The sequence below is a fragment of the Rhinichthys klamathensis genome, unplaced genomic scaffold, assembly GCF_029890125.1.
Source record: "Rhinichthys klamathensis goyatoka isolate OS25496 unplaced genomic scaffold, OSU_Roscu_1.1 h1tg000254l_1, whole genome shotgun sequence".
NCBI lineage: Eukaryota > Metazoa > Chordata > Actinopteri > Cypriniformes > Leuciscidae > Rhinichthys > Rhinichthys klamathensis.
In genome coordinates this window covers 608,938-636,165 of record NW_026606776.1, presented here as the reverse complement: position 1 = coordinate 636,165, position 27,228 = coordinate 608,938, and the positions used below count along the sequence as shown (strand labels likewise).

Sequence of the window (27,228 nt, the reverse complement as noted above, 5' to 3'; positions counted from 1 at the left end):
AGAAATGTATCAGTATAGTCCAATAAACTGGCTATATACTGAATAAAACACATTTTCAGGGATACTTTAAAAAAAAAAAGAAACAAAAAAAAGAAAGAAATGAGACCCTAAGTTAAAAGAAAACTTACTAATGTACCTGTACCAAAATCTCACCAAGCCAAAAGGCATGAAGATGCCAACAAAATAATCATACTTAAAGTAACACAACATATTATACTAGTAAATTATATACATAAGAACATATGCTGGATTCCTGCATTTAGCAAATTCACAATAGGTACTTGATGCAAGACCTAATTTTGCATTGAACAATATCCCCAGGCTTATGGCAAATGGCACACCCAAGGCACTCTTTTTTCACAAGCGACAATAAAAATGCAAACTTTTTTAGTATCTTAGTAAAATGTTACCGATCAATCTTTCCTTGGTAACCCTACAGTTTGTCTATACCCCTAATGAACAGTGTAAACCCCAGTGTGAATGTAGGTAGTCAAAATATTACAGGCTTAAATGACAAAATACAGCTAGGTATGATATGTAAAAATTAATTGTTTGCAGCATGAAATGTCCTGTTTGATAAAAGACAGTAACAACAGCAACACAGCTAATCCTTATCAATCAAGCTAATACACAAAAACATGCCAACCAGTAAGAAAAGAAGTACAAAACATTAAGTTATTGCACATTAGAGAGGCTCAGAGTCTTTTTCGGCCAAATTTCCGGCCAGCATAATTAACTGACACTGTGCTTAAAATATTTTTCTAGGACTGCGAAAGACATCATAAAATTTACTCTGTTTTAATTTCAATGCTTAAGGGCTGATCGTTGTGCCATTTTTTCATGTGCTTCTCCAGAGTGCTGTAGACGCTAAAAGGCATGTGGCATATCTCACATTTGTAAACGTCCTTGCCTGTCTGTCCATGCGTCTTCATGTGCCGTGTTAGCTTGCTGCTCTGAGCGCAGGCGTAGCTACAAAGCTCACACTTGTACGGCCTCTCGCCAGTGTGGCTGCGGCGATGCACTGTCAAGTTGCTGCAGTTTTTGAAGACCTTGCCACAAAACTCACACGTGTCACTACGCCGACCATCCTTGGAGCTTGGTCGACCAGTTTGGGGTGTACTGGCCCTACTTCCAGTGCCACTGCGCCCAGAGGCCGTCCCTCCATCCAACTCCCCAGGGGGAGTGGAGAACCTGAGACTTCCATTCTCCGAAGAGTGCTCTGAAGAGGTGGCGAAAGGTGATTGTCTTGAGTCCCCAAAGCTGAGGAGAGGATCCTTGAGCTGGCGCGAAGCGGCATATCCGGCCAGCCACTGAGAGTACACGTTTTCTGAGTTGGGGATTGTAGGAGTTGGAGGATCAAGGTCTTTTTCCACTTTGATGCGTTTGGAAAGAGGGCTGTCAGATCCTGGACTTCTGGCAAGAAGTTTCCTCGAGTGGTCTTCGTTTGGGTAGGAGGCTGTTCCGTTCACGATTTGTCCGTATCTCTCGTTGACTTGATCAGACTCTTTTGGGGAATCGTCACCACCTGTCTCATTAGCTGATCTGCGGTCCCCTTGTTTGTAAAGTTTAAGGGCATCTCGAAAGTCCTGAATTCCCTCCACACTTTTGTTGTGTCGCTGTCTATTGTTCTCATGGTGACGTGCACCTTCTAGGCTCAAGCTAAAGTTTATATCATTCCTCTCGCCGACCTCACTCTCATTCTCCTCCTCCTCCTCCTCCTCTTCTTCCTCCTCCTCCTCCTCCTCTTCCTCTCCTTCCTCTTCTTCATCTTCCTCATCTTCCTCTTCTTCATCTTCCTCCTGACCATTTTCTGGTATCAGGCCGTTGTTCTCACTTTTAAACTTAGCCACCACAGATTTGAGCGCATTGGTGGCACTGCTTATCAAATCACTTGTGCCTGGCTCAGGTGAACTGGCAGTTGAAAGGCCATCATCTGATTTGGACGTAGTGGAGGAGGATTTGTGCCGGTGAGTCTTCATGTGGCGTTTCAACTTGCTGGCCTGAGTGCAGGCATGGTTGCAGAGGTGGCACTTGTAAGGTTTCTCTCCGGTATGACTGCGCCTGTGGACGATTAAGTTGCTCTGGAACTTAAAAGACTTTCCACAAAACTCACAAGACTTTGCCTTCACAGTTGGCATGGTTGGCGTTTGCTCAGTGGGTGTTGAATGAGGTCCAGAAGGAGAATGAGATGCCCCTGGCTGAAATGGCTGCAGCAGCCGTTGCATTGGGCTAGGCCTGTTGGGCGACATGGGCGGAGAGGAGCCAGCAGAGTTGCCTGCAAGTTCCCGTAGTCGTCTCGAGAAGTCCATAGATGGGGAGTCCAAGGGTACCGAATTAAGACGCAGTACCCTGTCAAAGGCGCTTGGGTGATGGGGGGCCAAAGCCAGATCATCTGGGCTCATGTGGTGCCGTGGTGGGGGACTAAAGAGTGGAGGTGTCCTGGGATATCGGCCTTCCCTAGGAATCGAGGACGCATCTCTGTTGGCTATCCTCATCAGGCTATAGGGACTAGTGTCTGCAAGGTGGGCTGTATGCAGCGGTGGCTGTGAGGCACAGTCACCACCCATGCCTGGAGCGGAGGCCACTCGAGGAGTTAACGGGCTTCCAGGTTCGCTCTCCAGATATATTCGGAAACCATGAGTGTTCTGGGCATGCTGTAGTAGGAACCAAGCAGTGCTGAAGGGCTGCTTACAAGTTGTGCAAGTGTAGCTGCTGGGCTCATCTTTTTCTGCAAGACATAAGCAGATGGAAAAATTCAGTTGTCATTCAGAAAATGTTCCTCCTCCACAACAAAAGCTCAGTAAGAATTCACAATAGAAAGGCAGCAAGAAAGTACAAATTGATCAGACACATTAACCAGCACATTTATTACAAGGACAATTCCTTTGGAGTAACCAGTGTCAATGTACCTTTCTCAGGGGCATAATGGTAACAGCACATGTCTTGTTTCTGGTAGAGCTCAAACCAGTAACCTTTCACTTTCTAACCTAGAGCTTTAGCCACTACATCCATCATCCAAATCCATGCTGTTTAACAGTTCATAATATGATTCATGTAGTCAGAAATGGTCTGAAAACATTGTTATTATTTATACAGTTATGCTCTTGCCTTAATATTTTGACATAATAAATCCCAACAGTAAATTCTAAACTCAACCTGCTGAAAATGGAAGGGAGTTCAGTTTCTGCACGAACATCATTTCAAATATCAACAGCCTCGCCTGTCTCTGAGATATCTGACACAAAGGCCAGAGAGAACAAAAAACCTGTACCCAATCAAAACACTTTTTATTGCATAAGAGATGCAAGAGGAGGCTGGTAAATTATGGATCATTACAATCTGCAAAAATTACAGTTAATTGCAGCCACCTGTGTGGGGTTTGACCTCCTCTGGAGATTTTTCCGTCATAAAAAGGCAACTCTCTTTGCCTGCTTTTTCTCATGCTTACTCCAATTAAATAATTTACCATTATCACATGAATCATACAAGAAGACCAATGCTTATATTTTAATATTTTAAAATGACTAGCATAGCAAATTCAGAACTGTTGATTTCTCACAATCTTACGTAATATCTATATGGTAATTCTTGCTTGATTATGATTTCCAAAAACATAACTAGCATACTGTGTTGAGGATTTCCAATGTACATGACAAAAAAATAAAATGGATAAAGGTGTAACCCATTTCCTGTCTTTTAACAGCTTATTAAATGGAACTTTTGGTAGGGATCCAAGCTCATTTAAACTTAGATGTAAGTTTGTTTGGTTTTTTGATGTAAAAAGAGGTCTCGAACTCAGGTGTGTACCAGCAGCAAACAACACCCAAATCCACTTCAAAAGAGGTACAGTTCATGTTAACCGATATGAAAGCAATCCACCCTAACTAGGGCAATGAACTAATTGTTGCATTGTTCACATTCTTTGTATGTCTTGCAATGCATTTGCAGCAGATAAAAAGCTGTTTCATTCTGTGTAAAGTTAGTGGTAAATCCAACAAGACAAATACAGTGGTGGCCCAAAATAAAATGTGAAAGAAGTGCTGGGCAGGGGGAAGGTGGTAGAAATCAAACCCAAGTTCGGACCAGGCAATCAAACCAAGGCAATGAAAACAGCCTAAAATAAGGTAAGTGTTCTCCTTAGACATATAATCATCCTGCGTCACTGACATTTAAAACACCCACCTCACCAACAGCAGCTATTACTTGGTGGCCTTGTCTGAGAGGGCGACTTATTGATTACTTTTAACCTTGTTCCTCTCAGCACATAGCCGACAATCACATTTTCTTTGGTGATATGCTAAAAGGTGAGGGGAGGGGAGGTATGGCAGAACAATTTGTCGGCGTTTGAGATTTTAAGAAAAGGATAGAAAAGAACTGTTTTGCGTCTGCTTGGAAAATTAGCAAAATACCCTCTTCTAGGATAAATCAAAGATTTCTAGGCATTTTTATGTTATTATTTTTAGTATTATATAATTCCATTCATATCAAACAAAAATCTTGGGGCAGTCAGTTTTTTTTTTCTCACTTTCTTGCTCTCTTTTTCTTTCGGTTATTCTCTCTTTGTTCTGGTCAGACTCATTGTGTTGCACTGAGCGCCTGACCACAGACAAAACCCTATTTGACTTCAAGGACAGAGTGGTGTGCAGGACATTTTTATTGCTCTACAATCTATTTGGAGAGCAATCACACTTCTAACTTTTTGTCTTCTTTTGAGGTATAAGACTTTCACAAACTCCCATCGGTTTACTTTTTTTGGGCTTGTTTACACTTTTTAGTTGTTTACACATTTTTTGCACAAGGTTTATTATCTATTTGATACATATGAGCTGTGTTTGAACTGATCAGAGCAAATAATCAATACATTATACAATATATATTTGAAGATCTGACGTTTGTAAAGAGTTGCACTTTAGGTTACATCAGGGATCTGAGCGGAGCACCACATGCAAGTAACAGCACATGTGCTCCTCAGACCCTTTAATATACAGTCCTTGTCCTAAATACACACAGATAAGCATTAATGTGAAACCAAAAACTTGAACTTTGTACTTAAAGGACCAAGATCAGAACATCTGACACCGTAAAAACATTCAAGATTTAATATTTGAGGTTCATGAGGCGATGAGGCTACAACTACGCATAATTTACCAGAAAATAATTACACTTCACTCAAGCATCTGTGCCCTCACACCTGACCCGAGTTTAATCTAGACATGATTATTCTCATATTCAAATCAATGTAATGAAATGGTCCAAATGCCATATGGATACTCCAGGGACAAGGTGAGAAAACCATGCTTGGTCACAAGAAAGAATGCGCTCATCAGGCAGCTGGTATATTCTTGTCAGTACCCATAAACATGTGTTGGCCCAAGTGTTTAATTTCCAGTGTTCTCAATACCAGCGCTGGACACACACCCTACCCCCCACTGTAAATTGAAAGTGTCTGAGGGGGTTGAGGAGGGTAGCCATCTTGGAACGGGGCCTCTCATAGAGCGCCAAGCAATGGGTCAGCAGTCACCTTAGCAACGCACATTAAAGAGGCGGACAGACAAAAAGAAGTTGACCAGACGGAGAGGTGAAGGGGATGGCGTTTAAAGCCCACAGACGGGCGGAGGGTTCGACTGGGGGAGGTGACAGTCTGAGAAAAAGAAAGAGGTTTGGGAAAGATGAACTAGACTAGTCTGCACAGGGCAGAGGTGGAAGTTTTGTTAGCACACGAGACTGTCCCACAGACAGAGCAAACACTGACGATAGAAAACCAGAGAAGAAAGGAATGTGAGGTTGAGACAGTTTGACTCTGACTCCAGCAAGCATCTACAAGTAATAATCTCGTTCTTATGAAATACTTAATGGAAAATGGTTAGTTCTGACTCTAAAATCTGACAGATTTAGCCACGTTCAAAACTGTTGTAAAACAGTAAACATTAATGCGCCAGTTGCTACAAACCATGAAAGATTTTCCACTAGCTTTGTATCGTTACATAAAATAAATAAATTATATTTTGTTTAGAGAAATCTTTAAGTTTTATATATATATATATATATATATATATATATATATATATATATATATATATATATATATATATATATATATATATATATATATATATAGATATATAAACGTTAAGTAAAATATCAAGACACATTATGTACAGATAATGTAGGGGAAAATATGCTTACCGTATATATAATTTAAGAAATAAAAAAAAATCATTATGGTCCTGAAGTAGCTTAATTTTCTTTATGAAAACTATAATTTCTTATATGCTAACTGGCCATTTTTGCGGTAAAATAGCAAATAGTTTTGAGATTCATGCTACAACTGTAACCAGCGAGTAAATCCTAACTAGGTGTATGTAAAATCCTAACAAGGCATGATAAAGCAGTGAAAAAGCATATTTCATGTCAATCTTTTGAGTTTTTGTCTAAACCAGACACAACCAGGACAACCATATGACTTTTTGTCAATTTTTTGAGTATCCCTGCATCAAGAAATGTCATTGGTCCAAAGTCCTGCTCCACACAACTGTACATTAATAATTAAATATCTGATATTGTCGTTGGTAATAACTCTGGTGTTGAGTGGCTTACTGCTTTATTTAGAACTGTTACTGAAAAGCGTTCCTGAAATTCCATTAACACAGATGGCCTTCTGCACTGATGAACAGTGTACAATGAGGGGTCCAGTAGCTCTAAACTTCACCACCATACCAACATTTCCACACTGCTCAACAAAGATTATTTCAAGTCATCCGGCTCCTTTCTTTGCATTCTCCTGATCTATGAGAGGACTACAAGCTTAAATGGGCATGTGATAGTCAGGCCTAGTGAGAGGACTCATTCAGGAAGCCACCCTAAGGCAGAGCGCTGGTACTGGGACCAGTACAAAAAGACCAGTGTTCCCAATTCACATTACAGCCACAGGGTCAATTTTTAAGGCTTCCCATCTGGCGCATCTTGGACACAAGTGATGTAGTAAATCAAGCTAGGATTAAACAGTTTGATTTCTGCTATGGTATATCAACTGTTAAATATACAAAGACAACTATGAAAGTCATTTATGGTTTGATTTGCCCAAAATGCTATTGCATTGCTATCTCAACCACTAGTGGGAGTTTGAGACTTTTAGTCTCCCTATTTGTCCAACCAATAGGTGATGGACAAAGTTTTGTTCTTGCAGTGCCGTTTGCTTATGCTAGCGGCACACCTTATTTATAAGCTAAAGGTCAAGCTGAAACTGAAGTTAACAGGTTAAGCTGAAAAGCCATGTTAGTGTAACTGATTTCGACATTAGCTACAGGAGGTGACTTTGAGAAAGGGGGGCTGTGAAAGCCAAAAGCAGCTGTTACACTCAAGTAGACATAGTATTACTACCCTTCCAACATTAACTCAAATGTAATGGCGCTAACACACGCTGAACAACCCGAAACATAACATTTACCATCAATAAGCTTCTGTAAGATGGATGCACTGATCACTTGGGTAAGACAGGCCACACTCACCCCAATTCTTCATTTTGTCTGACATCAAGCTGGATTCCGGCTCTCTGCTTTGCTACTTAATTGGATACATATGTTCTGATCTGCATCGCGGTATGGTAGCAGATGGGAGAGTTCTGCAAAACGCCACTGCTTTTTGAGCATCAATGAGGAGACTGGTAAAAAGTCAGTGAATTTTGAAACAAATGCCTTGTCCCAACCAGGTTCAACATGCAGGTTTCCTAAGACAAGTAATTGAACTTATTTTTTTAAGGAGAACTGCAGAGCAATACGAAACAATCACAGCTTAATGTGGTCTTGGCTGGTTATGACCAACCTGATCTCATGAGAAAACATACCTATTTTATGAGGTGGCGATTCTGTAAAAATTCGTACAATGAGATTCGTACAGAAACTTACGTTTTTTTATAGACAAAAGCAAGCATGAAGGTCCAACCTTACTGTGGGGTGTAAGCAGATTGTACGAATTCATACGAATTGCCAGAACATTAAATAGTTACAAACTGAAATGAGAGTGTGTTGGTTATGACACATGGAGAGACAACTTTTTATGTCTGTCGCCTGGTTAAAGGGATAGTTCACCCAAAAATGAAAATTCTGTCAGTAATTACTCACCCTCATGTTGTTCCAACCCCGTAAGACCTTCGTTCATCTTCGGAACACGAATTAAGATATTTTTGATGAAATCTGAGATCACTCCTCCATACTAGTCCATAGGCTTCTTCAGGGATTGAACTTGCCGGCCTCGAAAAGTTATTAAAGACATCGTTAAAATAGTCCAAGTGACTACAGTGGCTCAACCTTAAGTTTATCAAGCGACGAGAATACTTTTTGTGAGCAAAAAACAAACAAAAATAACGACTTTATTTCAACTATTCATTTCCTTCTCTGTGGGCCTCGAGTCAGTTCACTAGTGTAATAGCGTAAGCTTCTGTTGTTGTACCTCACACGCATCACGCACATGACCAGCGTCGGCCAATAGTGAGCCTACGTGTGACGTAGCTCTACGGAATCACAATACGTTAACTGACTAGAGGCCCAAAGAGAAGGAAATTTTGAAGAGTTGAAATAAAGTCGTTATTTTTGTTTGTTTTTGCGCACAAAAAGTATTCTCGTCGCTTGATAAACTTAAGGTTGAGCCACTGTAGTCACTTGGACTATTTTAACGATGTCTTTAATAACTTTTCGAGGCCGGCAAGTTCAATCCCTGAAGAAGCCTATGGACTAGTATGGAGGAGTGATCCAGCTCTCAGATTTCATCAAAAATATCTTAATTCGTGTTCCGAAGATGAACGAAGGTCTTACGGGGTTGGAACAACATGAGGGTGAGTAATTACTGACAGAATTTTCATTTTTGGGTGAACTAACCCTTTAAGACAAGGTGTGTCCAAACTGAATACGGACATTTCTGAAATATCCAAATAGCAAGTCTTGAAATGAATCAAAATGCTTTGTGGAATGTTCTTTGAGCAAAACTGCTTATTAGAAAGATCTACAACATTGTAGGTTGGTTTTGTCATGAAAGATTGAGGCAGATGGCAGAAGAATCGTATCTGTCACGGCTATCACATTTCAGTCGCAACGACAGAATATTAATTAACCTAGCAACAAATAAATCACCTTTTTAACAACCTACAGCTCAGGAATTTCATACGGAGTTGAAATGTTACCTGTGCGCTCTTGCCAGAAACCTGTCTTGAGCCCTGTAGATCACAGCTCTTATACAGTACATACTTTCGAGAGACTGTAGCAGGTCAGAGGTCACAAAGAGAGGGCTGTTTTCACCAGGTCTTCTACGGATGTCAACAACATTTTTTTAACCTCATGAAGTACAGGGTGAACCAGTTGTCTGCTTTTTCCCGTTGAAGAGTGGGAGAGTTTCATCTGTGTGTGTGGTCACGTACAACTCTTTCGCCAGCCGTGAATGAGCTCTGAAGACGTTAAATCAAAGGCACAAAAGCTTCCTTATTCACCACAGAGCAGGAGGCACAGATTTCTGTTTTGAGACACTTGTGTGGTTAACTAAAGTAGTGTGACTGAGTGAAAAGTGGAAAAGAGTGAAACAGCAAGCGAAAGAAGGGGTAGTGAAGGAGAGCTTTGGGCTTCTGGTGACAGCAGGATTTATACTCAGGCAGCTGTAGGACAGCACACCATCTCTAGCTACGGACTAGAAGAGTCCTTAAATCCAGACATTCCAGGGAGGCGCTGGCAAGACCGTGCACATACACGGCCCCGCTGAGGTCAAGGGTCACAACTCAGTGAGTGGTGGAGCCAAGCGGAAGAGTATTTGACAGAGCGGCGCACAACAGACGTTCATCAGCTTGTTGGCTAGCAAGTATTTTAAGGGAGAATCACATACAGATATAGCACTTAAAACCATGTAATCAAAATTGAAGTTTTGTTTCATTTAGAACATGTTAGTTTTGAGGTCATTTTTATGCTAATGTACTCCCAAAAAATGACAAACTGAGCAGATATATAAGCATTTAAAATCTCTCTTGCCTTTTTGGTCCAGACAAATGGACCACATATTGAAGACTCATCTTGCATGCACAGACATCAAAATGCTAAATTTGTATCCAATCAAAGGCAGTCTAGAATGAGAATATCCTTCCCACAAACACTACTTTTTTTCAGACTACATTTTAGAATTAAACATTTGGTAGATGCTTTTATTCAAAGAGACTTACATTTCATTCAAGGTTTTTTTTGGTTCATGCATTAGCAGAACCTGATTTCTGGATCAACATCTTTGTTGATCCTGGAACAACATTCCAATCAACCAATCAAATTTGAGGGACAAGTTTACAGTTTATTTCAAATTTAGGCTTACAATCAGGGTTAGGTGCTTCTACATCAGTGTTATTCACCTATATTTCCCTTTGATTTTAGGGATGACATATGGGTAGTGTTAGGTTTAAGGGTGGTTAGATTTTCAGACAGGAATGTTGTTCCAGGATCAACAAAATATGTTGACCCAGGAACGCGTATAACTCTCCGAAATCGGGACGTGCACCCTAGAAATCGAACCTCTGACCTTGGCGTTCCTAGCACCATGCTCTACGGTTTGAGCTATGTAACTACTAATAACTAGGAGCAAATCACAATTCACAGATGTAATGTAAACCAAAAGCCATAGGACTATTTTTTTTTTTTTTTTTTTGGACTTCTGTGTTTCCCAACTTCCTGTTTCAATAGAAAATGTCAACATGCACTTATATAAAGATGTTATTCTGTTGTTCTGAGGTATGTTAAGCCATAAATTCGACATTTATAGCATATTTAACTGTAGATACAGTAGATTAAGGTGTTTTTTATATTTAATTTAGATTAGAGTTTGAATCTTTTAATATATTCATGATCAAATGTTTTTTTAGGCATCTTGAAGCTGAAGGATGAGGCCCGTGGTTGAGAACTACTTCCTTAAGAGAACCATATCAGTAACATGTTACATGAATATGATGGGGCAGTGAACCCGAGGTTACCCCGTGAGTCAGTCGTCCTAGAGCTCCTCCTGTCCGATTTTAGGGAAAAATCGGGTCCATCGGAGAAGTCCAATAGATTTCTTAGGCGTGCCGAAAGAAAACCACAGACTCAGTGTAATCACCATAGGAAAATCTCAGAGTAAAACTGGGAGTTGTGAAAAATATGATACACCAGTGGTTTGCCAAATGAGAAGTTTATCTATGTATCATCTCTTTACTCTTTTAATTTCTTTTATAACTGTTTTAATTTTACTTGCTTATATTTTGTGATTATTTTAATTATTTTCTGTAAAACACTTTGAATTGCCATAGTGTATGAGATGTGCTATATAAATAAACTTGCCTTGCCTTGAATATGGTTCTCATTCAGTACCAAGCTAAATATTAAAGCACTATGGCCTAACCATTTGATATCAGAATACTATGATACTAACATAGATTTGTCAGGGAGATTGTACCAGGACTTAAAAAGTCAAATAGACTCAACAAAAGCCAGATTAATTGCTGAAACGAGGTCCTCGAAATTTGTAATTATACAACTAGAATTTTCTTTTACATTTGATTTTCTTTGCAAACCATCTTTTCCATACGTGTGCTCACATGAAGTCTTCTGCCTCTCAATGCATGACAGGAAAATCCTGAGGAGGCTCTACACCACAACGAGGGCATCTGTCCTCTCAGTGTGATGGGCCTCTGGGTTTATATGTGTCTTTGTGCATGTGACAGTGTCTCTGTGTGTGTCTGTCTGCGATAGTTCACTCTGACAGGCTTGGAGGGCAGGGGTTCACAGAGCAGGGCAGGGGACAGAGAAGATGATCCATTCTCATCCAGACGATAATGACATGACAGGAGAAATGGGCGCATGGGGGATCAGAGTTTGGACTTGGACAGATTTTGGTTTTGTAAATGCACCAGCTCTTCTAAATGGCTATTAAAACATTGTTTGGTTACTGCACTGAAAGGTTCTTTGCCAGACGATTGTCACATGTATAGAGACTTCATGTAGGCACACAAACATCACATGCCAAACAAAGTGCACCGATCTATGCATGTCAACACGTTTACACCATACCGTTAAATGATTTGACAGATTTTCCCCAATGATGAAAACGTGTAACACTGTCAGTCTGTTTTTCACACACATGCATTGTTTCAACCTTCTCATCAAACCCTCTTTCTAGCCGTAAACTTCAGTAGACACGCTTTCACATGCAAACTGAACACGCCACTTAAACTGTCATGGGCCTTTATGTTCAGTCGGTAAGACGGTGAATGGATGCTTTGTGACTGTTTCATGCCTGCATTCTACAAGTGCTCAATTTGTTACAGCCATAATGTCATCACCACGGTGTGTTGCTCAAATGCAAGAGAGGCAAACAAACTACAGAAAGAGGGACGAGAAGACAGTGGAAAGAAAGGGACTTTAAGACAAAGGGTCTGAGATGGGATCGTATGAGAGGTATAATGAAAGAAAGGGATAGAAGAGCAAATAGTCAAAAGAATGAGAGACTGGTGTGAGAAGAGTTGGAGAGGCTGATACAGAGAGAAACACATCGATGGACAGATAAGTGCTAAAGCAAATTAACCTCTTTAATTGGACCGGCGCTCTGTCTCAGCTCAAAGATTGTTTCGGGTCGCTGACAGCTGACGGGGTGAGACGCTTCAGGCCCATGATGGGACATCTGCTCCCTGGCTAGACAGATAGCTCTTCTGGACACTGTATTTCATGTTTGTCAGAGCTAACGAATGAAAGGAAGGGATGTCAAAGACGAATAAGAAAGAAAGGCATTAAACCGGGGACTAAACATAATTAAAGACTTATAAAACACAAAATGAGATGGTTTAACTAATGGGGGGATTTGATTATTGAACCAAATTCTTGGTTCAATAATCCTATGATGGTATTTTCAAAAAATCTCTCTGTGCTGACAAAGTAAAAGTCCCCTTTATGACATTTAATGGCCAAACTGAAAAACTTATTTGCTGATAATTTATAAAGATAGAAAGAAAAAGAAAATGTAATAAAAATTATGTATGAAAAAATCTTGGCATAAAACATTTGGAATACACAATATTCCAAGTCTTCAGAAGTAGCCATATATAATAAGTATACATAATAAGTATATAATTATACATATTTCGGTCGACCAATAGTTACAGTCCATGCAATTCATGCGCAATGATCCAAGTCTTCTGAAGTAAATTATAGAATAATTATAGTAAACACACTATTGGTGCGATAGACCAAAATTGAAGTCTGTTCACTGATAAACTTTCCTTCTGCCACAACTCTGAAATCTCATTTGACCTGAATATACATATCCAGAAGTCATTATTCCGTATTTATGATGTTTGCTTTTTGGATTTAGTCACTGCACTGTATGCTTTTGTTGTAGAGAAATAGTGTGAACTCTTAGTGTGAGTAAATGATGACATGTTTTACTTTTGCGTGATCTATTAACATAAGGTCTGAAGCCATGACATCTCAGCTGAATGCCAAGATTGTATGTATGTGCTTTCAAGAGGAAAACCCAAGGACATTTTTGTCTCAATGATTTCGGAAAAGTAATTCCGTAGTTGCATTTCTGTCAGGGAGCACAGTCTGAAAGGTCAAACTATTTCCCAACCATAATGGCTGTTTCCTGAGCTCTTTAGAATTGAGGAAGAAGTCAATGGACAAGGAGAACACAAGTGAGTGACCTACATCTTGATATGGATGACCTTGGCTAGTTTAACCCACCCTTTTACAAAAATATCACATCTGATAGAAACAGAGATGTGGAAGAACTATTCATGCACGGCTGTAAAAAGAGAACGTTGTGAATGTATAGCCAGCGTCTCTTCACATTCGGAGGGGATATTGATAGGCCGTCCTACAGCTCAAGTATTCACTTATCAAACAAAGATACAGAGCACCATCTGGAAGTTGTGGCCCACTTTGAGAAGTCAGAGATGCAGTATGGCACATACACACACACACAATGAAATAGAGAACGTGTAAAAGGAGACATCAACAGAAAGATTGAGAAAACAGATAGATTGAGAAAACAGACCGACATACCCTAGCAAGTTCACACACACACACACAGACATACCCAACAGAACCAAACACAAAGACACAAATTCACACTGAGAAACCGTGACACTCAGAGACCCCTGCTGTGTGTGAGAGCCCCCTCAAAAATCTGCATAAATACATATGCAAATGTGCGGGTCAACTGATAGACAAGTGAAGAGCGTGCAAAGGAACATATTTATCCATCTCGATGCGAAACAGATATTTTTACAAATGCGTGGTTTTCACACTTCAAATGAGCTTGTCCGTGTTGCATTTATCATGTTTCGCCTCCATACACAACTGAACGGTTTCATGACACCCATCATATTCCATTCACAATGTATATCTCTCGACTATCCTGCTTTTCTTTGTCTTGCACTCTCAAAAGAGGTTCATTCAGGTATTCTTTCCTGTGTGTATGCATGTGTTTTGTGAATTGTCTTCAACACAGGGACGCAAGTGAAGACGAGGCCAGCCAACCGGTTTGAACCAGTCCAAAAGTCAGCACCTCGTTTTGCCTTCAGCAAAAAACAATCCTAGTGGCATTTGAGATACAGACGGCAGGTATGAGGGCTGCATATGTGTGTGTGCATGAGGTCTTGTCAGATTTAAAAGACCTGGAGCTCAGCCAAGTTGATCTAGAAATGGACAGCCACCATCAGGGTGAGAGGGCGGCCCTTCCCCCTCCGGCAGTTCTCCACTTGACCCTAAAGAACACATGCTCAGCTAGCACTGCTCTCCCTCAGTCACTTTCTTTTCCTTTATCTCATTCTATGACAGTCTTTAAGAGGAACAGTTCATCTAAAAATACAAACAAAACCTGCATGACTTTATTTCTTTCATGGAACATACAAGGAGATATTTATTGCAGACTGTACAGCAAATATACAATGAAAGTGAATAATGACCATGGTTGTGAGGACAACATTTTTAGTAAATAACTTCAATTTTGGTCTGTTCCTTGAACAAAGTTATCATATATTGATAATTCATATTGCCTATTTTGTGTATACTTTTATTGTGCTTTTTTTTTTGCCTTTTGGAGTTTTGGTTACCATTCACTTTCAATTTATGGAATAGAACAGCGTGAACATTCATCAAAACTTATATATATATATATATTTTTTTTTTTTTATGGAAGAAATTCAAAAAAGGTTTGGTAGGACATGCAGCTGAGAAACACGTTATCATATAGATAATTAACTATTGTTATGGTTCTTTTTATGGGCATTTTTTTTGCTGTTTTTGGAGTTTTGGTCACCATTCACTTTCAATCATATGGATAATTCACATGGACTATTTTTATTGCTTTGTTTGTCATTTTTGGAGTTTTGGTCACCATCCACTTTCAATGAATGGAGCATCAACATTCAAAAAAACTTCTATATTTTGTTTCAAGGAAGAAAATCAGTCAGACGTTTTTGAAAGGACGTGCAGGTGAGTAAATTACATCTTTTTTTTCTCTTTTTGTCTGTCTGGTTTCCTGGGTTGTTTTGGTCACTTTTTTGTGGATGTTTCTCTTCTTTCCTGTCTCATTCCCTCTAAAGCTCTTCAGCTAGTGAGACATAGATCATTCCGGCATCTTCCCCCCTGCTCTATTCAGGATAAACAAAGTGCCTCAAGTTCAGGCCCCACCCCGGGACCCTTAAACAAAGCCATCTATCATGCTGTCTGGCCCGACCTGTTTGGCCACAGCCAGGGCTGCCTCAGCCTCCGAGCCCCCGCCCTGAGCACAATCCCCCCATTGTGTCCCCGTCGGCCTCCCTGCCGGCCTCTTCTCACACCCCATGACATAGACACAGGGTTAAGTCAGGCTCCGGAGGAGAGCCAGCACCTGTGATGTGGCAGATAAAGGTAGCGCCAGCTGCAGTGCATCATACATTCAAATGAAACACAGGTGCTGATTTCTTAAATGTATCATGAGTGCTTAAAATAATCCTTACACTGGGGTACCAGTGATGGAATGAACTTAATAAAGTAAAAAAAGAATATATTCCTGAAATATTTCAGCATAATTAATGTGTGCATGAACTTAATGTGTCCTTGCTTTACTGTGACCTCCGGTACTCAAGGGGGCGATAGAGTTATCTTAAAAATGTCTGTGGCATTATATCAGACATGTTTTTCTTCAGGTAGCTGCATAGCTACAAACATGTTAACCTTAAGTATTTTGTTCAGTAGTCAGAACAGACACATAGTATGGACACATACGCAACATGAAATAGATAAGATTGTTTACATTCAAATATTGTAGTTGTGCATTCAACTCAAATTAATTTATCATGGTTGGACTTTGTGTTGTGAACTTGAAATCATGACCAAATGTATACATGACAGATTCATTATAGCACACATTGCATTACACATCAACAAGCTCAATCTCCTTTATAGGCTGCTAATGTTTTCTGCCTTCTACAGACTGTGATTTCGGCAATCTTATAAAAGGTACGACATGTATCTAATAAACTTGGGTAGTAAATGTACTGTAAGATGATCACACCTATTGGATCATAGGCTACGACGCATAGAAGAATCTTTCGTACAGAAGAATAAAACGTCATCAGCATGCGCTAGTGGTGAACAAATATAGCAAGATGAATCACACTTTGGCAATTGTGGTGTTTATATACACTGAAAAAAGAGGAGGAATCGAAAGAGGAGAAAATAAACGTGGACATGGCTGGGAAAAGAGGCCAACTTGGTATGTAAATTTTGCAAATTGAGCTTGAGGTAAGTTTTAAGTTTTAGCGCCACGTGAATATGTTAATCAATACCCCATTTCATGTTGCATTTTTAGTGGCTAGTCAGTAGACGTAGGTCGTAGCAGCAAACACACTGTGAGATGATCATGCTAAATGTATGACACTGTCAGAAAATGATCGCAGACTATCTTTGGTCGCAGGACCGTGACCAGGACCACAATTTAGGAGCCATGGTTGAAATCGCCACGATTGGTCATCTTTCGTCTGGGACAGCCCAAAATCGTACAATGTGTACTGGGCATCAGAACTTGGAATCATGACCAAATTACCAAATGTATACATGAAAGATTCATACATTGAATTACACATCAACTACCTACCTCAATCTCCTTTAGGCTGCTAACGTTTTAGAAACACTAAATAATCCATTATGAGGCATCATGTAGCACTAATCCAACTACATTCTGTTTGGAGTGATCAATCATTTATGACTTTGGCTCATGACTGTTACATGGGAATCCAGTAGATGTTTGTTTAAATTTTACGCAATGTTCATTGTTATATAAAAATACTATTTTAAACAGTGAGACTTGGAATAAAAGACTCTAAACATTTTTTAATGGTGCACAGCTCAGTTCTGATCTGTTTTTATTTCTCTAGCGACTCAGTCCGTCTTTGCCTGACGCATATCAACTGAATGAACTCATAATGGGCTAATCAAATATGCAAAATAATTGGCAATTACCTAGAGGGACTGATGGTCATTAGAATTTACAACAAGGTAATGAACTAAAGTCTGCATGTACCATGCATATTCATAAAGCAATCAAGGCTTTGAAGATTAAAGAAGTGCTTCAAATTCAAATGAGCCACAGAATATTATCAGTGAGATTCAGAAAGAGAGCGAGAAAGAGGGATGACAGAGAGAGAGAGAGAGAGAGAGAATGTTTCCCAAGATAAAAGACTAAACATTTTGTTACATTCCACTTCAGTGCTTCTATTGCAGTAAAAGAGCAAAATTAAATACTCAAGAATTGAACGAATTAATCAGCCTCTTTACAGAACTACTTGTATTGTGCTTTACACAGCTGATGTCTTTATTAAATGATTATTTGCCCTCCTATTCATTGTCTATAGCCATGTTCAAGGACAGAAGAGCAGAGTCTTAAGTATCTTTACAGATGCGTATTAAACTATTAATGTTGATTTATCCGTCACCCATCAAAATGTGTTTCATTTCACAGTGTAGCAAAACTACAGATGTCGTTCAACTCCAGTGCAACCAGCTGACCCAAAAGAAATTGAGTTTGCATGCAAAAGCGTGAATAAAGAAGTAAAAATAAATTGTAGATGGAGAAAGACACAGAGACAGAGAGAGACTTTCAGGGAACCATGACCCAGACACAGACAGTGAGGGGCCTCTTGGGTCTTTATCTCATTCTATAGAACACAGATAAGACACACCAGCTGCAGACCACACACACACACATGGATTCATATATATATTGATATTGAGTCCACCATATTATAACAAGCAAATGTTCATTTCCAAATTAGCTTCACAGCATCATAAAAAAAAAAGCTACTGCATGAGTAAAAAATATTTTCCTTCAGGGGACATAATCGATGATTAAAAGAGCACATTTACCCATTTCTCATAACCAGTTTACTTTACACTTCTAATTTTTACTGCTTTATACCTATGCTTGATCCTTTTGGTGAAAAATAAAGCTTGTACAGTACAAAACCTGTACTGTATATTTTATATTACCAATAATATTTCAACACAGAGCTGCAGGCAGTTTTGTATTCCCCAGGCAAACACTAAATAGAAAAGGGTCTACAGCTGGCTGGCCACACTCACACACAAACACATCCGTGCACACACACACACACACACATAGGTGAGTCAAAATATCATATGATCCTGACAGATCTGATGATTGCATAGATTCATGCTGAAAGGGGTGTGTCACTACACAGTACGCATCATGGAGATGTGTGTGTGTCCACAATAAATGTGTTTTCATACGCACTGCAAGCTCTGCTATGCAAACAAAATTTGTATCAATGCACTGCACATTTGGCCAAGTATTTTACATGCTTTAACTGTCTCCATTATTTTAAGCATCTTTTAGCTTTTTTTTTTTGCAGTTCACTTTACCCTGTGGTGGTCTTTTGGACAGAATATTTGGTTTGGTTTTTTAGATTTTTTTACTTCATTGGAATAGTACGAAACTTGGTAAAGGTTTTGGCACTTGCTATGTAAACACACACACACACACACACACACAAACAAAATCAAGTCAGCAGTCAGAAATTTACCTCATTGGAAATAAATGGGAAATTAATTGTTTCTAGTGGAAAAGTTTGGTACTGCACCCAAACAAAAGCTAATTTTTTGAGATATCAATTATCAAGATATCAAAATTCGGAACACAACTTGTTTCAATCTATGGCTTTGATTTTCTCGCAGTTTTAGAGTAAAACATATTTTGGAAACTATTACGTAAAAATTGAAAATAGTATTTTTTGTGCATGTTTTGTGCATTTTTCATAACAATAAACTTTTATCACTTTTTTTTTCGTTCACTTTTGATCTTTTTTTCACTTCAGCAATAATCTGCCAAGTGTCTCCTTTAAAAAGACCAAAATTAAGTCTGTGCTCCAAAGCATTCGAGATCTATGCCAGTTTAAGCTGGAAATTTCAGTTGCAAGCTCAAAAAGTGAACAAATGGATTATAACTACTGCATAAATATATTTGAATACCATGTAATCCTCTAAAAATGCTAAACATGAAATAAAAAAAATGAAAATATTATCGATTCATTTCATTTAAATAAAAAATAAAACTTTGGCCATTTTTGACTGCCATTCGAGGGTTAAATAGTCGTGTTGTTGTGACATATTTTTTGAAAAAAAAAGTACTAATATGCATGCAGTCCCTCTAATGAGGTCGTAAACCTGCATTCAAAATAATAATAACACAAAATAGTATGCATGTCACACTGCAGGACACTGCTGTTAGTGCTTGAAATGCCATGTCAGCTACAAATAAATAAACTTCACCACAATACACGTTCCCGTCTGCTCTGTGCCAATGTCCTGCCATATGCCCACTGAAAGGGAACCCTTGGCAGCGTTTGCCAAGTCAAACACGCTGTCATGTTGCGTCGAGACAGACTCAGCAAACCACACACAAACACACTTTTGCTCAGATCAGACACTTTTTCTTCCACATAAATATAAGAAACATCACCTTTCCTCTGTGTATAGCATCAAACTACTCTTTTGCTCAAGAGTACACGGGTATGAAACGTTAATGTGGATACCCACTCAAATAATTTGATCATGGAACATTTGATAAGAAATGTTTGAGTTCATATTGAAATCACTACTAAATTAGAGTACAATTTGAGACATTGTCGAGATCTTGTCTGAAACAGTAATGAAGGCAAGAGTGAGATTACTAGGGTCATTTTCTCATGCTGGAGAAAAGAAGAAGACTTCAGTAAAAGTTTTATACCCTCTCCATTTATTCTCTTTGCAGTCTGGGAGAAGATAAAAAAGATTTTAAAAAGATTTGTCTTTTGTGAGAAGCCTGTAAAGGTCCTCAGTGATGGTGCACAATTGGGGGATCCCCAAACTTCCTGTCTCCCGTTCCACTTGCTCTGTTCCAGCTAATGATCCATAACTCTCCCCGGTAAGAGAATAGTGGATCAGTGCCAAAAACATCAAGACACCAAGGCCAAGAACACCAGCAGACACCGGATAACATAACAGAATAAGTCCATTTCATCACAAATTATTAGTTACGCACAGTTAACGTGCAATGCAAATATGATCTGCACAATACCATATTGTAGTTAACTCAACATCAAAGTTCTTCTCCTTGTGTTTACATAATGGACAGCCACTTCTAGAGCCTGTGGGGACCAGGAGACGCTACAGCGCTTATTAAACAACGGTATGAGATGGGATCCCCTATATCAGCCTCAGAGAAAATGGCTTCACATGGATGTACTTAAGAAAATAACCCCAGAGAGATAGCAGATAAGGGGCTGGGGGAGGGAGGTCTGCAGAAAGGGGTTATTGCCTGAACTCATCGTCTGGCCGCTCGGGGGCATTCAGACTTGAATAAAATGGGGGTGTGATGGGGTGTTGTTAGGGGGGTATTAAAAGCTGCTGTGTCTACATGCATATCTTAAATTATTTATCATGCAAATTTCTCCAAGCGTGAACCTTTAACGGATTCACCATTTACAGCCGATACAGAATTCCATCTGTTGTGACGGACATCTGCTTGCACGACGCGACGGATCACGCATGTGCTTTACATGTAACGGCGAAAGCGTGTGACCTGTCTGGACCGGGATGGGTAAACACTGGACGTCCTACACTTTTCTTTTTTTTAGGTTGTCCTTGTTAGTGTTAATTAAGTATGTAACAGTAATATTATTTAACATGCTCTTACTATAGGGTTTGCTTTAGGGTTAGTTGCATGTAATTAATTATATAATTTACTGTTATTACTAGTGTATGTAACATGTAACAAGGACATTGTGAAAAACTTTCTGATACTATCAAATGTAGAAAGATGGGTGGTTTTAATAAACCTCACCCCAATGTGACGTCACTTTTAATATACTCATAACTCAAACAGAAAAGTTTGTCTGCCTCAAGCCTAGCTGGTAACAGCATTCAATTTTAAAGTGGAAGCCCTAAAAAATGTATTTGCATTCGTAATTTGTGTACTTTATAGGGATAGTTCACCCAAAAAAGTAAACTCTGTTATCATTTACTCACCCTCATGTCGTTCCTTCGAAACACAAATAAAGATCTTTTTGATGAAATCTTCATTGACAGCTAAGCAACTTTGACACTTCAAAAAGTTCATAAAGAGATCGTAAAACTAATCCATATGAATTGAGTGGTTTAGTCCAAATTTTCTGAAGAGACTTGATCGCATGAGACTTTTATTCACATATAAACATTGATCAGCGAACATAAACAGAAGCTCAACCGAACCTGCTTGAACCTCATTGGTTCTCGGTGAAGCTCAAACGCGCTGCGTAACACGAGAATGAACCTCATTGGTTCTGGCTGAAGCTCAAACGCGCTGCGTAACACGAGAATGAACCTCATTGGTTCTCGCTGAAGCTCAAACGTGCTGCGTAACACGAGAATGAACCTCATTGGTTCTTGCAGAAGCTCAAACGCGCTGCGTAACACGAGAATGAACCTCATTGGTTCTCGCTGAAGCTCAAACGTGCTGCGTAACACGAGATTGAACCTCATTGGTTCTTGCGGAAGCTCAAACGTGCTGCGTAACATGAGAATGAACCTCATTGGTTCTCGCTGAAGCTCAAACGTGCTGCGTAACACGAGAATGAACCTCATTGGTTCTCGCAGAAGCTCAAACGTGCTGCGTAACATGAGAATGAACCTCATTGGTTCTCGCTATGAGCGAACATGCTTGAGCTTCCGTTTACCACAACTGATGTGTGAGTTGATGAATGTTTATGTGTGAATAAAAGCCTAAATTTAATCTGTTCATCATATAAAGCGATCCAGTCTCTTCAGAAAATTTGGACTAAACCGCTCAATTGATATGGATTCGTTTTACGATCTCTTTATGAACTTTTTGAAGCGTCAAAGTGGTAGTTGCGTAGCTGTCAATGGAGGGACAGAAAACTCTCAGATTTCATCAAAAATATCTTCATTTGTGTTCCGGAGAGGAAAGAAAGTCTTACAGGTTTGGAACGACATGAGGGGGAGTGAATGATGACAGAATTTTCATTTTTGGGTCAACTCTCCCTTTAAATGTATAATTGCAACATACACTCACCGGCCACTTTATTAGGTACACCTGTCCAACTGCTCGTTAACACTTAATTTCTAAGCAGCCAATCACATGGCGGCAACTCAGTGCATTTAGGCATGTAGACATGGTCAAGACAATCTCCTGCAGTTCAAACCGAGCATCAGTATGGGGAAGAAAGTTGATTTGAGTGACTTTGAACGTGGCATGATTGTTGGTGCCAGAAGGGCTGGTCTGAGTATTTCAGAAACTGCTAATCTACTGGGATTTTCACGCACAACCATCTCTAGGGTTTACAGAGAATGGTCCGAAAAAGAAAAAACATCCAGTGAGCGGCAGTTCTGTGGGCGGAAATGCCTTGTTGATGCCAGAGGTCAGAGGAGAATGGCCAGACTGGTTCGAGCTGATAGAAGGGCAACAGTGACTGAAATAACCACTCGTTACAACCGAGGTATGCAGCAAAGCATTTGTGAAGCCACAACACGCACAACCTTGAGGCGGATGGGCTACAACAGCAGAAGACTCCACCGGGTACCACTCATCTCCACTACAAATAGGAAAAAGAGGCTACAATTTGCAAGAGCTCACCAAAATTGAACAGTTGAAGACTGGAAAAATGTTGCCTGGTCTGATGAGTCTCGATTTCTGTTGAGACATTCAGATGTTAGAGTCAGAATTTGGCGTAAACAGAATGAGAACATGGAACCATCATGCCTTGTTACCACTGTGCAGGCTGGTGGTGGTGGTGTAATGGTGTGGGGGATGTTTTCCTGGCACACTTTAGGCCCCTTAGTGCCAATTGGGCATCGTTTAAATGCCACGGCCTACCTGAGCATTGTTTCTGACCATGTCCATCCCTTTATGGCCACCATGTACCCATCCTCTGATGGCTACTTCCACCATTTCACAAAGCTCTAATCATTTCAAATTGGTTTCTTGAACATGACAATGAGTTCACTGTACTAAAATGGCCTCCACAGTCACCAGATCTCAACCCAATAGAGCATCTTTGGGATGTGGTGGAACGGGAGATTCGCATCATGGATGTGCAGCCGACAAATCTGCGGCAACTGTGTGATGCCATCATGTCAATATGGACCAAACTCCCTGAGGAATGCTTCCAGCACCTTGTTGAATCTATGCCACGAAGAATTGAGGCAGTTCTGAAGGCGAAAGGGGGTCCAACCCGTTACTAGCATGGGGTACCTAATAAAGTGGCCGGTGAGTGTAATATCAAGATATATGCTGCATGTTTTTCCTCTTTCCGGATACCGGATAACACAAAGAGAAACGCTCTCTCATAATCATGAAAATGACAAATCAGTAACAGAATCAGAATCAGTAACAACCTGTGGCAGATCTTGTTTCAGGCAGCTGAAAATGATTTTCTTTTTCTTTTTTTTTTGATCAGTATGAATGTACCACTCTGGAGCTATACATTTACTGGAGTAGGATATGACCTTATAAAAACCACACTAAACACAGCAACATCTGCGAAAGCCACATGAGAGAACTGAGAGAATGTCCATTCATACTGACAGCAAGGACATTAAATTCATCCACTACACAGTCAAGTTCCTTTTTTCTTAAAAATAAAAGGACCAATCATAAACGGAAAGTGGGCTATTAGAGACATGGTATTCATCAAGGTTTCGACTTGGCAAACGCTCTCATAGATTCGCTTCAACGCTAACATCTGTTACTCTACCTGTTAAATTCTCCTGCTTGGGCCGTAATCCGTGCGGTGTGGAGGCTAAATGCTCCTCTCCGTGGGGCGAAACTTGAACTGCCACCTCCACAGGGACGCAGGCTCGCCTCAGGCCTGCGGGTGGAGGCGACGGTGGCAGGTCTGAACATTTGTCCATGCATAGGCGTCCTTGACACTGCCTGCGTTTGTGCTCGATGAACTCCAGGATGTCAGCCAAAGGAAACCTGGAGCGGCACTGACCACAGGTGAGGAGGTCCTGATCCCCTTTAGGGGTGGATGGTTCCGATCTGGGATGGCTTTCCCCGTCCTCTGGGATATCTGCCGTCACGGGCTCGGCTACGGTAGGAGAAACGCAGAAAGGGAGGTGTGAGATATGGCGGAATAACTTCCTGTGATATCCATAGCGCAAAGCTGATAATGACTAATTATATATGTGCCGTAAGTGATAATTATGTTAATTTCCATATAAATGGAAGAGGTGTTGAAATCTGCAGTAGTGTTAGAGGTGTTACATGTCACATGCATTCAGGTGTCATAGAGATGTAGAATAAATAAATGCTGATTTAGGCACAATGATATTCAAATTTGTGAAGTTTTCCAATGCTACAGTGCAACGGCATTGCATTTGCGCCAGGAGACATTAATATCTATCCACTATTGAAATGCTGACACTTCTATCAGAGGAATACTGACAGTCAACGGAAGACAGATGCAGAGAAGATGAGAAACCAAAGACAGAGAGAAAAACAGTGGTTGCCCAGTAATGGTAAAGAGGAGGGGGTTGTTCACTTTAGTTGCATGACCCTGTTCATTATCCTGCCAATCTCACGTCTTAATGAACCCAACACCTCAGAGAATCAAAAAATAGATTCTAATTTGACTGCAAGATGATTGGAACCCATTTAGTTAAAAGTGCTGGAATCCTCTGAACTGAGGTTAGCTATTGAGGGGAGTATGTGGGGTAGTTCCCAGAAGGACAGCCAGAACATATGAAAGACCAATCAAAACCACATCATGCGTCTGAACTGGGCTGAGAGAGATTGTTGCCATCGGTGGTAGGTTAACCCTAATTCTGTGTCAGGTCACGTGGGACAAAAGGTGGGGGCGACAATATATGAGTTTCTGACGAAGACTAAAAAAAAACATGCTTCAATATTTTAATCGATCCTCTTTTATGGCTTTTGTTTTCTTCCAAGGCACGCTCAAGATCCTCAAAACCTCAGATCGGATCATGCGTTGCACAAACAGGTGTAATTCAAACCTCTTTGTGAAACATCAGGAGAGTTTCCAAACAACACAATACTATAAACACTTTTAAACCATTCCCCATCCTTTGGTAATATTTCAGCTTATTTATTATTGCATACATTGTATACATGATAAACGCAATGACTAAGACATAAGCGGGTTTTTTTGGGGGGATAGATTAAATTACTCAAAAATTATACCCTTGAGTATTCAAGGTGCACACTCGCATAGCTTTTTATAGCATTGGGAATTAATTTATGGGAATATACATTTTTTATTTTATTTACCAAATCATAATGAATAAAAATATATATCCATGGCACATGAGTTTTAAACTAGATCTTTAACAGATTTCCTTTTTATCGTTTTGGACATATTTTGTCATTGGCCCACATGTACTTTATATAAAAAAACACTGTATATGTGTATAGAACAGGAGATGTGTGGGTACACTTAACCGAGAGAAGGCTAAGACCAAGTTCAAGTTCACCTACTGTCTCATCTTGAATGGAATGGACCCTCATTTGTTCATTTTCTGCCCCCTAGCGGCAACTCGTTTCACAAGATGCCGTATCCGAAAACACGTTCAAACGCACATTAAATACAGGTAGGCTAAAACCAAAACCAACTAGAACAAGGGTATACTTTCACTTTCATCCAGATTTTATCATTTATAATGGCCTTTGTGTTTTTAAGGTTTTGACACGCAACACTTGAGGTGCTTTGATCGCCTCGACGGGGGTTTTAACAGGTTTGACATGCATTAAACCAGATTTGTATATAACTTTCTTTCCCTGAATAAAAAAAAAAAAAAACCTTCGTTAGATTCCCGTTTCAATTCTTGAAAAGTGCCTTTCAAGAACCGAAGGAGGAAGTTGAGGGGGAAAAACACTTTCTGAAATGTAGATATCTGGTTTAATTTTTGTAAACAAAGATTAGATGGCATCTATAATACGTTTATAATTGGCTTCACATCACAATGTATTAATTTAAAGTCTAAAATAAGTAAAAACCAGTTTGGGCTTTTAAAAGATCCCATGGGAATGTGAACTCAGAGGTGAATTTTCCTAACTGATTTTTTTTTTAATTATTAAAAAGCTAACAAATCACGTCTAATTTACTTTCATGCATTCATATACACACGTAGGCTACAAAGGATATATGCACATAAATGCATCAACCTTCACGCGTTAAGAATCATAGCAAAGCGCAACTCAACATCAAACGCGCTTCGTTCCGAGACGCGTCTTCGGGAACTCCGTTTAAAACTGATTTAAGTATTTGAGCTTTAAAGATAGAAAAACTTACGCGAAAACTCCCGTTTGCTTAAGTGCTGGGGTTTGCCCTGCTTGCGGCGAGACATGTTGGACACGGTCTCAGCTGGGATCACATTGGGAAGAGCCAGAGTCTTTAGAGAGTCCAGGGTAAAAATCTTCTTCAGCGATGCATCGGGTATCCCACATGAACTATAGAGAATAGTACAGAAGAGACGCGTGTAGTGGCAAGACGCTTGCGTTGGGCTTCATGGCTTCTCGGAGGAGAACACAAGACGGGAATGGAAAAGTAAGCGAAGCCCCCTGAGCTGCTGCAAGTTCAAGTGCGGACGTGACGTGCCAGCGAACTTGACCGTCCAGAGGTAGATGATGGACATGGATCTGCTAAACACAGGAGAGAGAGAGAGAGAGAGAGAGAGAGAGAGA

The 27,228-nt window shown here is 40.0% G+C and overlaps 1 protein-coding gene across 1 annotated transcript; it reads right to left on the bottom strand.

Annotated features, from left to right (window-relative positions):
- Positions 1–97: 97 nt before the first annotated feature.
- bcl11ab (BCL11 transcription factor A b) lies at positions 98–27,228 on the bottom strand. Its single transcript, XM_056267136.1, has 3 exons — positions 26,837–27,228; positions 24,281–24,616; positions 98–2,728 (listed from the first exon to the last, which is right to left on the bottom strand). The coding sequence occupies exons 1-3, from the start codon at positions 26,889–26,891 to the stop codon at positions 789–791; spliced, it is 2,331 nt and encodes a 776-aa protein (XP_056123111.1). The 5' UTR covers positions 26,892–27,228; the 3' UTR covers positions 98–788.